Source organism: Schistocerca americana, chromosome 9 (assembly GCF_021461395.2).
Source record: "Schistocerca americana isolate TAMUIC-IGC-003095 chromosome 9, iqSchAmer2.1, whole genome shotgun sequence".
Taxonomy (NCBI): Eukaryota; Metazoa; Arthropoda; class Insecta; order Orthoptera; family Acrididae; genus Schistocerca; species Schistocerca americana.
In genome coordinates this window covers 84,387,257-84,401,712 of record NC_060127.1, presented here as the reverse complement: position 1 = coordinate 84,401,712, position 14,456 = coordinate 84,387,257, and the positions used below count along the sequence as shown (strand labels likewise).

General features: G+C 43.7%; 1 protein-coding gene across 1 annotated transcript in view; it reads left to right on the top strand.

Annotated features, from left to right (window-relative positions):
- LOC124551152 overlaps window positions 1–3,884 on the top strand; it is a 32,095-nt gene extending 28,211 nt beyond the window's left edge. Inside the window, exon 6 of the mRNA XM_047126117.1 lies at window positions 1,981–3,884. Coding sequence (XP_046982073.1) covers window positions 1,981–2,072 — 92 coding nt within the window. The 3' untranslated portion in view covers window positions 2,073–3,884. The remainder of the gene's footprint in view (window positions 1–1,980) is intronic.
- The last annotated feature ends 10,572 nt before the right edge of the window (window positions 3,885–14,456 follow it).

The following is a 14,456-nucleotide window of genomic DNA, read 5'->3' as shown; positions in this document are numbered from 1 at the left end:
CGGATACAATCAAGAAGAACCACAGAAACTATATCAAACCTGGCAGCAGACATAAGAAGGCGAAGATTAAAATTTTATGGACATGTCACTAGACTTCCCCCCACACGACTCACCAACAGAATTCTCACTTACATAGAAAAAGTCAAATCAACAACACCATGGATTAGCCAAGTAAAATTAGATTTACAAAAAGCAAATATTGAACTTAAAGATGTCAAAGATGAAAAAACTTTTAGAAATAAGGTGGAAAAGTGGATTGTATTGTCGGAGAAGGAAGCACTAAAGAGACCAGGAACAAAATGGACAGAAGAAAGAAAAAGAAAACATGGAGAACGAATGAAAGAAGTATGGAAGAAACGACGTCAGAAAGCTTTGCGTGATCCTTCTGGGTCCATTCGCGATAAGTAAGTATATATATATATATATATATATATATATATATATATATATATGTGTGTGTGTGTGTGTGTGTGTGTATGCTGAGAAAATGTAGGGTACTTTGGGTAACACTATTATTTTAAATTACAATGAAATGAATACCCATAGCTGTATACAGGCGTTGATATAAGTCAAAGGGGACAGTTGAAAATGTGTGGCCTGACCGGGTTTCGAACCTGGGATCTCCTGCTTACATGGCAGACGCTCTATCCATCTGAGCCACCGAGGACACAAAGGATAGTGCGACTGCAGAGACTGATCTCTGGCACGCCTCCCGTGAGACCCACATTTCCAACTGATATTCTCGCACTATATTGTTGTTGCCCCTGCCCATTATACTCATTACTCGCGGATTTATGCCGATTCCCGTAAGAGTGCTGGCACTGTTTGTGCATCTACACAGAAGAAGATGGTCAAATGGCTGGTGAGCCTTAAGTATAAGAATAGATACCATATATATATAAGGCTCACCAGCCATTTGGCCATTTGACCATCTTCTTCTGTGCGGATGCACAAACGGAGCCCAAACCGTTACCGGAATCAGTAAAAAGCCGCGAGTAACGAGTATAATGGGCAGGGGCACTATGAATATAGTGCGGGACAGTAAGTTGGGAATCTCACGGGAGGCGTGCCAGAGGTAAGTCCCTACAGTCGCACTACCCTCTGTGCCCTCGGTGGCTCAGATTGCTGGTTCAAATGGCTCTGAGCACTATGGGACTCAACATCTTAGGTCATAAGTCCCCTAGAACTTAGAACTACTTAAACCTAACTAACCTAAGGACATCACACACACCCATGCCCGAGGCAGGATTCGAACCTGCGACCGTAGCAGTCCCGCGGTTCCGGACTGCAGCGCCAGAACCGCTAGACCACCGCGGCCGGCGGTGGCTCAGATGGATTCCGGCACGGTAGCTCAGCGTGTTCGGTCAGAGGGCTGCGTGCTCTCTGTAATAAAAAAATTGAGTCAAGGAATCAACGATCAACTTGAACGGATGTCTTGTGACGTCCGCCCAGACCAAACGCAACGAAGTATATCGAACAAAAAAAAAAAAAAAAAAAAAAAAGGGTAGAGCGTCTGCCAAGTAAGCAGGAGATCCCGGTTTCGAGTCCCGGTCGAGGCACACATTTTCAAGTGTCCCCGTTGACTTATATCAACGCCTGTATGCAGCTAGGCGTATTCATTTCTTTGTAATTTAAAATAATATTCTTACCTAAGGTACCCTACATTTTATCAGTATAGACGTAGATGTTATAAGCCATCACAGTGGTATCACTGTCTTATCTGGAGTATTTTGAGCCATAGTGATTCCAGTATTGAGCCTTGGGGGACACTCAATGATGGTTGTCTTAAGAGGGTCGTTATTCAAATGGACTGCAGTCTGCAGGGTTACATCACCCCTTTGCTGTCAAACATCAGCTGTCCTGTCACTGTCTTGATTGGAATTCCTTGAACCTTAACGATGCCAATATTGAACCTTGAGAGACACCAAATGTTATGTCTTTCAAACAGGGCCAGTATCCTAAGACTATTTTCTGTTGCAGGTGTGAGTGTGTACTTCATCCTGGTGGTGTACAGCCTGTACAGGTACCTGAGGGGTGAGCTGGTGCCCACCAGTCCCAACCGGGCCGTCTGAGGGAAACACCCTACCTAGGTCTCCACGTCTTCACTCATGTCGTTTCAACAGCGACCGACTGCTGCAAATGTTTCCAGCTTCTTTGGCCACACAAGAACATACTGCGCTGCATCAGCCGCGCCGAAGCATGAACTCGCAACAAAGTCTTTTGCCCAAAGGCGTGGCCACACAAAAGTTGCTTAAGGGAACTACAGCAAGTCATCTCGTGCATTCTGAAACCTCTGTGGATACATTACAGTTTTAATGTTCACAACTTTGATAAAAGGCATCTAGAGGATGCTATTTATTTGCAGACCGGAATTCGGGCATACAGATCTTAATCATTAGTATCTGGTACATAATATAAAAAACAGAAATATCTATACCTATCACAATAACGTAAGAAAACGTTGGCTACACTAGAGAAGAAACATGATATTACTTACATACTGCACACATCAACATCAAACGACGTGTCTGTCGGGTGTAAAATATTTGTGATCATTATCAGTGATGTTGATCTAGAAAATATAGAGCCCCATGAATATTCAAAACCTAACTAATCGATGAGTTGAAAAATGGATCATGCCCACTTTTTTTCCCAAATTAAGACAATCAGAGATAAATGATCTTTATATCTGTATGCATCGTTTGCTACAACAGGGGGTCACGTCCCAGCAACAGAAGTGGTCCTTAGGAAGGTACTGAGTCAGAGAATGGGCCATGTCGATATAATAAAGCATTTAGTGTGGTCTTGTTCCAGTAAAAATAAAAAACAAACTGGACGATGTTAAGAAAATACTGCAATACATACCTGATGAGCAGAAATCATTTTATGATAGTAACTGCTAGTGGTCAGTGAAGTATGGACAAGATAAAGATGCAGCATTCCCACTACTGTCTACTTTGCTGTATTTTGCTTGTGATTGCGTTTGGGGTAGATTATGAATGAACCTATATGCTCATAATACAATCTTGTACTGCGACAATGTATATGAATAATATAAACTTGCACAATACAATCTTTCAGCTGCAAACAGAACAGTACAGGTGCAAAATCTCCAGTACATTAAAGTTGGATTACTGGCCAAAGTCGATGGCTAACGTATGTTGTAATGGTGTATATTGTTTTACCCTGGTGTCAATTGCTGCAAGGTACCTCAACGACACCGGTTGTGCAGTAAAGTACTTCATCGTGTCTCGTGAAGAATTTACTTTCTGGGACATATTGCTTTTCCAATTCGCAGATTCAAGTTTGACACTGTAGATAATCGTTCCAGAGACACCGGTAGGGTCCGTTCTCTCGTGGTAAAAGCAAAGTGTTTCACCTCTGCAGTACACATTTCATCACATGTATGTGTTTTGAACCTGTGAAGTGGTAAACGGAATGATAATGACCAGCTCTTTAAAATACACGTGAACACGATCACCTGACCATTTCTTCTATAGTTGTGTGCTAATTGCAATGTGATTTGTAACAGTCACGCTTCCTGATCGTACAGGGCGCTACCATCACACTGAGAAATCAAGACAGTGTGTCTCGTAGCAGAGGTGTCATGTCATCTCTGGTACCATACCTAGGTTCATCTGTGGCATCCACTCACTGTGTACATAGTGATGCGTGCCGCTGATCTCCTTGGCTTTCGATTTGCAGCAGCGATATTTACAGCTCTGGCTGCGTGAGTAGAGGAACTGTAATGTCACGAGGACGGGGTCTTAAGGACATTCCCTTAGTGCTAGGATTTCACCTGGAACAAGTCCCGCCCATTCACCCTCCTCCACACCTATCCATAGTGTAAGGCCCTTCCCTAAACAACCGCCAGGATATTAATTTAACATTCGCTCCAAGTGCAGCCGAATGCGGCAAACCACGTGGGTCAGCTGAAACGATGCCCAGACGCCGAACAAAGACCAGGAAAACCGGGGGTGAGCGGGCGGGACTTGTTCCGAGTGAAATCCTGGCGCTAACGATTCCTCGCCGCCAGGGCCCGTTATACTCAACGCTGGTTTGCTCGCGCCCACCACGGGTCCACAACGTGACACTGCAGTGGTGTGTCACATACTAGGTACCTACTCATCCGCCGCCAGCTGTGTTTCCTTCTCCCACCTATCACGCAGCACTCTCCACCTTAAGACAAGAATCGTTAGCGCCAGGATTTCACCCGGAACAAGTCCCGCCCACTCACCCCCGGTTTTCCTGGTCTTTGTTCGGCGCCTGGGCATCGTTTAAGTTGACTCACGTGGTTTGCTGCGTTCGGCTGCACTTGGAGTAAATGCTAAATTAATATCTTGCTAGGTCATAAATTTTGCCAGATAGTTAAAAGACACGTTACAAAAAAAGTGTACAATTGGCCTCAGCTGTGCCAGGTACTTCCACAGCAAACACATGAGAAAACAATTTAGCACTGAATTCTTTAAATACGAGAACTCAGTATTCAGATGAATAGCCTATGAAGAAACATACTTCTATGTGAGATAAAGCACCCAAAGCTAAAACAGGAAAAACCTACCCTCAGAGAATAGTTTGCTTGGTGAAAGGGGAACCATGGTATACTTGACGCTTGAGTTTCAGAACTCAGATAGTATACGCGAAACAAGCACCAGTATTCACTATAATTCCAGAGGGCATCAAAATTACTTTGTTCTTGCTAGATCGATCCAGGCTGTTTTTGCGTGTTATTCACTGAATAGTTTTGCTGAAAAGTTTTAGAGGTGGAAGAAGAGCTAGCACAGCATGATGGACTATTTCAGCCGTGAAACACTGCAGCATTAATTTCTCCATAACTTCTCTGCGACAAACATACACATTATCATTATTATTTTTTAAAAATGGTTTGAATGACATTTATGAAATTAATAAATATTTTGGTCAAAAATAGACAGGACAAAGAATAACGACAGATTATTTTCCTGAGACGTTTGCAACAGCATATAGGACACTAATCACACAGAAACAGCCACAATTCTTTATAACTTCGTTTATAATGCGCAGGTATGGCATTGGAAGAATTTACAAGTTAAAATTCACACATTACCCATGAAAATACTAATGAAATATGTCATATAAGCAAACATCTTACTGATTTCATTAGGCATTTCTACTTTATGGCATTCTTATATTCTTTAATTTTCGTGAGCTACTATGAGGGCGGGGGGGGGGGGGGGGGGGTATTAGTGTTTAACGTCCCGTCGACAACGAGGTCATTAGAGACGGAGCGCAAGCTCGGGTGAGTGAAGGATGGGGAAGGAAATCGGCCGTGCCCTTTCAAAGGAACCATCCCGGCATTTGCCTGAAGCGATTTAGGGAAATCACGGAAAACCTAAATCAGGATGGCCGGAGACGGGATTGAACCGTCGTCCTCCCGAATGCGAGTCCAGTGTGCTAACCACTGCGCCACCTCGCTCGGTTACTATGAGGGCCTACACAAACAAAACGACTTTCACTTATTTCTATGTTCAAAAAATGTTCAAATGTGTGTGAAATCTTATGGGACTTTACTGCTAAGGTCATCAGTCGCTAAGCTTACACACTACTTAACCTAAAATAACCTAAGGGCAAACACACACACACCTATGCCCGAGGGAAGACACGAACCTCCACCGGGACCAGCCGCACAGTCTATGACTGCAGCGCCTTAGACCACTCTGCTAATACCGCGCCGACACTTATTTCTACATAACGTTGATTTTAGACAACAGAGTTAGTCGACTGCATCCGTGGCTTTTCTACCGACGTGACAGATTCAAAACCGTTGTTTTCGTATTGCATGTTGCTCTGCTGTTTCCCTCAAACAAGCGGATTATAATAAACGAATTAGTTAATGAATATTTGTCCTTATTGCCCTTAAATAACATCACGTTATTTTTTGTTTTCTATTGCTGGTTATGCTTTCAGTTCTCTATAAATATTTTTATTTCTTTAATAATGCAAATCCGTATTATATTACTATCCAGAAAAACTTAAATTTCTTATCATTACTGAATTTCAGCACAGTGTAACATGTGCTGGACTGTGAGGATAACAACTTTGATGTAGCTTCTAGTTTGCGGAACTGGCGGCTGTTTAGGGGAGGGCCTGGCACTATGGATAGGCGTGGAGAAGGGTGAATGGGCGGGACTTGTTCCGGGTGGAATCCTGGCGCTAAAGGCATTTCTGGCGGCGGGCTGCTGTTAGGCGCTGACGAAACAAGCCGATGCGGCTGTCGTCCCGGATGGCACGACGAAGCGCGAACTACACTCATGTTCAGAAAAGAGTAGAACACCTTGATCGACTAGAGATAGATGCTCATTTTCACAAGACCGGTACATTAGTACGTTCTGCAGAAACGATTAGCATTGCCGGCCGGAGTGGCAGAGCGGTTAAAGGCGCTACAGTCTGGAACCGCACGACCGCTACGGTCGCAGGTTCGAATCCTGCCTCGGCCATGGATGTATGTGATGTCCTTAGGTTAGTTAGGTTTAAGTAGTTCTAAGTTCTAGGGGACTTATGACCACAGCAGTTGAGTCCCATAGTGCTCAGAGCCATTTGAAACGATTAGCATTTCAGTCACGTCGGTTGAGCATGTGTTCTGTTGACCAGCAGACACAGGGTCCGCCTTGAGTCCTGATAACTTGTTCCATGCGTGATGGCATCGACGCGTATCAGGCGAGAATGGCGTCCTGTCGTACAGCCATTCATGCTGCGTTCGCCTGATTCCAAAGTCAATTTCGGTCGTTGATACTGGGTCACAGAGCTGCATGCGTCGTTTCACACATTGTCGATTGGCGACAGGTCTGGTAATCTGGCGGGCCAGGAAAAAGGCTGAAATCCTGTGACAGCAAGAAGGCAAGCGTTCGCGCATAAACATGGGGTCGTGCATTGTCTTGCTGAAAAATTGCGTCTGGGATGTTGTGCAGAAAGGGTATGGCTATGGGTCGCAGGATGTTCAAATGTTTCAAATGGCTCTGAGCACTATGGGACTTAAATTCTAAGGTCATCAGTCCCCTAGAACTTAGAACTACTTAAACCTAACTAACCTAAGGACATCACACACATCCATGCCCGAGGCGGGATTCGAACCTGCGACCGTAACGGTCGCGCGGTTCCAGACTGTAGCGCCTAGAACCGCTCGGCCACCCCGGTCGGTTTGTCGCAGTACGTCATTCGCGTAGGTCACACTGGCCACAGTGCCCTGAACACGAACCATCTGTGGTTTGTGGTTGTACCCAATAGCACTCAACACCGTAGGGCCGTGATTTGGCACTGTATGTTCTGTGTGAATCCAATCACTGTGATGCCGCGTCCCCTGTCTGCGGCGAACCAAATTGCGGCCATCATTTTCAAAGAAACAGAACCTGGATTTGTCCGGAAACGTTATCTGATGCCATTCCTGTCCCCAGTAACATCGTTCCATACAGGTCATTACTGTCTAGCACATTCATCAAAGATAGACGGAGAAGTGGATTACGCGCACGTAAGGCATGCCGTATTAAATGGCAACGGACTGTCACTCCTGTTAGAGTACGGTGTGTTACACTGTTCCACTGTTACGCTAGAGCTGAGAAAGACACAGATCTATCGTGCAGTGCCATTCGCATGATGTGTCGATCTTCTGACCCATCTCATCGTGTTCTACGCCTTCCGTGAACCATTCTGCACACACCCGCCGCACAGCCGTAACACTTCGTCGCACACGAGCAGCAGTTTCCCAGGTGGATGCATCATACCCTATCATGCCAACAAAAAAGAAATGTCGTGTGACTAGGGCCTCCCGTCGGGTAGACCGTTCGCCGGGTGCAAGTCTTTCGATTTGACGCCCTTTCGGAGACCTGCGCGTCGATGGGGATGAAATGATGATGATTAGAACAACACACCACCCAGTCCCTGAGCGGAGAAAATCTCCGATCCAGCCGGGAATCGAACCCGGGCCATTAGGATTGACATTCTGTCGCGCTGACCACTCAGCTACCGGGGGCGGACATCATGCATAATGCGCCCTCTTTCAAACGCATTGATTTGACGGTACTGTCAGTAAGGCATCCTTCTCACCTGCTCAAGTCACACTGATCCATTACCTTCGGTTTATAGAGACAACGAGAGCCGTGGGCACACTTCACCGGTAGGTGACGTTGCGCCGTGATATCGATGTTGGCCTTGAACCCACGTTCCGAGATGGTTCAAATGTTAATCATTTCTGCAGAACATGCTAATGTGGATGTCCTGTGCATATGAACGTCGTGTCTCTAGTCGTTCAAGATGTTCTGCGTTCTTCTGAACATGACTGTACTGCTATTCCCAGATTCATGGTAACATCATCGTCAAGTATCGTACCTGGAGAATTTATCTGCTACATTTTTTATAAAAATCACATTGTTGTGCTGAAAAGCTCAGGTTGTGTGGAATCTTGCACATGTATGGCAAGGAATGTGGCAGTCTTGGGGTAAACTCCTGAGCTGAGACTTAGTGGGCAAATGTAAGGCATTGTGACTGAAATTAACAGGCATTTGGGCTAGTGCTGGTCTGTACAGAGTAGCCATTTCCAACGTTCTTAAACTTATTGTGTGCTCTATTCTCTCGATCGATACCATTTTTTATTTTCATATGCATTTTACATTTCACAGACACGTCGCTTGATGCAGATGTGCACGGTATCTAACAAGGGAACCTCCTCATCGCACCCCCCTCAGATTTAGTTATAAGTTGGCACATTGGATAGGCCTTGAAAAACTGAACACAAATCAATTGAGAAAACAGGAAGAAGTTGTGTGGAACTGTGAAAAAATAAGCAAAATATACAAACTGAGTAGTTCAAGGGAAGATAAGCAACAATAAGGACGGTAAGAACGCAGGAGCGCCGTGGTCTCGTGGTAACGTGAGCAGCTGCGGAACGAAAGGTCCTTGGTTCAAATCTTCCATTGAGTAAAAACTTTAATTTTTTATTTTCAGTTTATGTGACAAACTCTTATGTTTTCATCACTTTTTTGGGAGTGATTATCACATCCACAAGAAAACCTAAATCGGGCAAGGTAGAAGAATCTTTTTACCCATTCGCCAAGAGTATAAGTTAGGTGGGTCGACAACATATTCCTGTCATGTGACGCACATGCCGTCACCAGTGTCGTATAGAATATATCAGATGTGTTTTCCTATGGAGGAATCGGTTGACCTATGACCTTTCGATCAAATGTTTTCGGTTCCCATTGGAGAGGCACGTCCTTTCGTCTACTAATCGCACGGTTTTGCGATGCGGTCGCAAAACACAGACACTAAACTTATTACAGTGAACAGAGACGTCAATGAACGAACGGACAGATAATAACTATGCAAAAATAAAGAAAGTAAAATTTTCACTTGGGCGAAGACTTGAACCAAGGACTTCTCCTTCTGCAGCTGCTCACGCTACCACGAGACCACGGCGTTCCTGAGCTCAGGTGCTCCTTAATGTTGCCTATGTCGCCCATGGACTACTCAGTTTCTATATTTTGCTTATTTTTTCACGGTTTCACACAACTTCTTCCTGTTTTCTCAATTGATCTGTGTTCGGTTTATCGAGGCCTGTGCCAAGTTATAACTAAATCTGAGGGGGGTGCGATGGGGAGGTTCCCTTGTAAGTAATCGTATGTTCATGCTTCAGTTTATCCAGATTTTTCTTGTGTTGCCAACGGAGGTACTCGTACATTTTTTGTTCACCATCTGTATCAGATGCCACTGATGATGGTCTGTAGACCAGAATACCGCTCTGGGAAGTAAACAGTTTCGAAGCGCTGCTCTTTCTGTATCAAATACATGCAAGCTGTGGACCGTCCGATATACTAGAATTTTACAATGTAAGTATAGTGTATGTATTCTGCACGACTTTGTAACGTGTAGGTATTTCATAAGAGGCAGATTTTATCCTATGTTCCTCAGTATCCATTTCAAATATAAATAGCAGCTACAAAACTCATATTTGAATGTTTAGAGAAGTTTATGGTTTTGAGCTACAAACAGGCCCTGAAGTAGCGTGGTTTTAATTGGGATAGGGACGTGTTATGTCAAGAAGGGACATTTAATACCATTAAGGAGAAGTCAAAAAGGGTATGTAACCCTATTACTAGTATTCAGTGGATGAGATCTTCAAGGAAGTTATTTTTTCAATATAAAAAAATATTAAAATGCATTTTCTTAGTATACCAACTCGATTGTTCAATTATGTCAACTACTGCTCTTTCATTTTTGTCAGGTGAGGTTTTACGGACGTTTAACGGCAAGTAAAAATTAACAGGCTTGGGTGACTTATTTAAAACAAACTGTGTTCACATTTAGCTCGCTGCGTCTCTTATGTACCAGAGGATGCCACAAAATATAATGAAGATGAATTCAAATGTACCTTCTCATAAATGTGTTTCTTTCGAAGGTGACGGCCAAAACTGTTAATTTTTTGTCAAAATTATATATGATTGTAAAGGACAATAAACCACTCTGAAATATGTCTTATAGCTCTTTCTACGGAGAATGTCACACACAATTTCGCTTAGTGCATAGCATTTGTTCACGCTACAAATGATACACTGTGTGTATTTATCCATATGTTGCTTCAGCACAGCGAAAACATTTACATTCTGACAGGTTTGCAAGAGCTGCAATGGCGATGAAGTTCACTGCATCGCTCAGGTATGTAAAGGGAAGTAGAACGTAAGGATAAAGGTCCGTGTTCTGGCCGTACACGAACAAATCTGGCCCGACTGGCCGCCATGCCATCCTTTGCCGATGACGTCACTGGGTGCAGTATGGAGAGGGCGTGCTGTGAGTACACCGACACCGCTCTCCCAATCGTTGACGGGCTTCTTAACTCTGGAAACGCTACTACGCGGTCAAGCAACTCTTCAGTTGAATTACTGTCATAAAAACATTATCAATCGTTGTGAGATGTAGCAGAATAGAAGAAAAGCGTTTACAAAGAAAATTAATACGTTGAAATAATGAGAACATATCCTCAAAAAAATATGAGTGTACGAACAATGGACCAAGGGATTACAATGGTTCAAAATGGTTCAAATGGCTCTAAGCATCATGGGACTTAATTACTCAGGTCATCAGTCGCCTAGAACTTAGTACTACTTAAACCTAACTAACCTAACGATATCATACACATCCATGCCCGAGGCAGGATTCGAACCTGCGACCGTAGCGGTCGCGCGGTTCCAGACTGAAGCGCCTAGAACCGCTCGGCCAGTCCGGCCGGCGATGACAATGGCTTTGGTTATATTTTTAAAATTTGTTTTTTGGTTGATATGAGGTACGTGTAATAGGACATGAGACTCACAACTACATACCAAAAAACAGTCCGCAGCTCGTGGTCTAGTCGCTAGCGATGGGTCCCAGGTTCGATTCCCAACTGGGTTGGGAATTTTCTCTGCCCGTTGACTGGGTGTTTGTATTGTCATCATCTTTCGTGCAAGTGGCTAGATTGATATTACTTTTCAGCATGGCCTAATACGTAATTAGTTCATCTATAGGGGTTTTGATGACTGACTTTGTGAGTATCAAAGTATGACATAGATGGCCATATGTGTTGACTGCATTGACTTAGAAGCTTGAATTTTTTACACCCCGAAAAAACCATGCCCCTCAGTATGCGTTCCAAAGCTGACATGGTAAGCATTGTCGCGTTGCCATTGTTCTTGCGTTCGCTCATGATCAACAATCTTCTTTACTATTGTTTACCTCTCCATTGTTTACATATCTCCAAATAGCACTCTCTAGCAACTAGAAGATTTATCATTTGTGTTTTATTGTATTTCCATGTATCCCTTTTCCTACAGAAAACTACCTGCATGAAAAAAATCCAGAATTGTGGATTTATTTTGTTCCGTTGTGTAACAAGACTGCTTAGATTTATTCTGTTTTAGATGGTTAATACAGTCTGATTTCTTATAGTGCTGGCTGTAACCTTAACCCTTCTCCCCCTTCCTGCCCGCCTCTTCATTTCCTTACATCATTAATTGTGAGATCGAAATACTTGCAAGAAGAGAACATGTTTGACGTGTCCACAGTCAGTGGAAAGGAGTGTGGCAGGTGAGAATTATTTTATTCGCTAACAGGAAAATGGTAGCAGGCAGGGCAGCTAATTCTTTCAATCATTCTTCCAAAAGCAGCAACTACTGGCTGTTCTTCGATCTTGTACTACGTACAATGATAACCAGACGGCAGCAGAAAAAAAAGACCGGTCCTCTACTGTACAAACATATTCTACTGGATGGAGTCGAACGCGAGCAGAAGTGAAGAGAATTCTACAAAAACCTTCATAACAGCAATCTCACCTTTTCGACGCCAGAACAGCGACAGTGTGTGATATTACATCCACTCACCTGGAAGAAAACGAAGAAAACGTGTATTAGAAAGCAAAATCGTATTTCAGCAATAATACACCGTGCAACTGTAACACGGTATCACTATGGAAATTATTGCACACCAGCTGTCGACAACGTGTACTTATTTGACACAAGATTTGCCAAACAGTGGTCGGCGGAACACCAGTGCTCTATGGGAAAATGAGTTAGTGTTCTGCGAAAAACTATTAATATGTGGCATTTTTTTACATTCATAAGACATTTTTACAATTTTTGTGTCATAAGTTACGATATAAAATTCAAGTAATCACTGAATAAAACAACTATACAACATTAAGATTTTGTTAATTTCATTAACTTTAAGAATAAACCAGACGTTCCATCAAAGTTTCAGGATTTTGAAAGTGTTCCGTCAGCGGAAATGTCTGGAACCCCTGATTTAACAAGTTTCGGTACGTCACTAGCGTATCATCAAGTTCTATAAAACAAGGAAAACACAGATTGCTACTTCGCAGTGAATGCTATATTCTCTGAACTCTCAATAGATTGAAACATAGGCATAACGTGACATACAGGGTGTTACAAAAAGATACGGCCAAACTTTCAGGAAACATTCCTCACACACAAAGAAAGAAAATATGTTATGTGGACATGTGTCCGGAAACGCTTACTTTCCATGGTAGAGCTCATTTTATTACTTCTCTTCAAATCACATTAATCATAGAATGGAAACACACCGCAACAGAACGTACCAGCGTGACTTCAACACTTTGTTACAGGAAATGTTCAAAATGTCCTCCGTTAGCGAGGATACATGCATCCACCCTCCGTCGCATGGAATCCCTGATGCGCTGATGCAGCCCTGGAGAATGGCGTATTCTATCACAGCCGTCCACAATACGAGCACGAAGAGTCTCTACATTTGGCACCGGGGTTGCGTAGACAAGAGCTGTCAAATACCCCCATAAATGAAAGTCAAGAGAGTTGAGATCAGGAGAGCGTGGAGGCCATGGAATTGGTCCGCCTCTACCAATCCATCGGTCACCGAATCTGTTGTTGAGAAGCGTACGAACACTTCGACTGAAATGTGCAGGAGCTCCATCGTGCATGAACCACATGTTGTGTCGTACTTGTAAAGGCACATGTTCTAGCAGCACAGGTAGAGTATCCCGTATGAAATCATGATAACGTACTCCATTGAGCGTAGGTGGAAGAACATGGGGCCCAATCAAGACATCACCAACAATGCCTGCCCAAACGTTCACAGAAAATCTGTGTTGATGACCTGATTGCACAATTGCGTGCGGATTCTCGTCAGCCCACACATGTTGATTGCGAAAATTTACAATTTGATCTCGTTGGAATGAAGCCTCATCCGTAAAGAGAACATTTGCACTGAAATGAGGATTGAAACATTGTTGGATGAACCATTCGCAGAAGTGTACCTGTGGAGGCCATTCAGCTGCTGATAGTGCCTGCACACGCTGTACATGGTACGGAAACAACTGGCCCTCCCGTAGCACTCTCCATACAGTGAAGTGGTCAACGTTACCTTGTACAGCAGCAACTTCTCTGACGCTAACATTAGGGTTATCGTCCACTGCACGAAGAATTGCCTCGTCCATTGCAGGTGTCCTCGTCGTTCTAGGTCTTCCCCAGTCGCGAGTCATAGGCTGGAATGTTCCGTGCTCCCTAAGACGCCGATCAATTGCTTCGAACGTCTTCCTGTCGGGACATCTTCGTTCTGGAAATCTGTCTCGATACAAACGTACCGCGCCACGGCTATTGCCCCGTGCTAATCCATACATCAAAAGGGCATCTGCAAACTCCGCATTTTTAAACATTGCACTGACTGCAAAACCACGTTCGTGATGAACACTAACCTGTAGATGCTACGTACTGATGTGCTTGATGCTAGTACTGTAGAGCAATGAGTCGCATGTCAACACAAGCACCGAAGTCAACATTACCTTCCTTCAATGTAGATGTAGATGTAGAACTGGCGGTGAATCGAGGAAGTACAGTACATACTGACGAAACTAAAATGAGCTCTAACATGGAAATTAAGCGTTTCCGGACACATGTCCACATAAC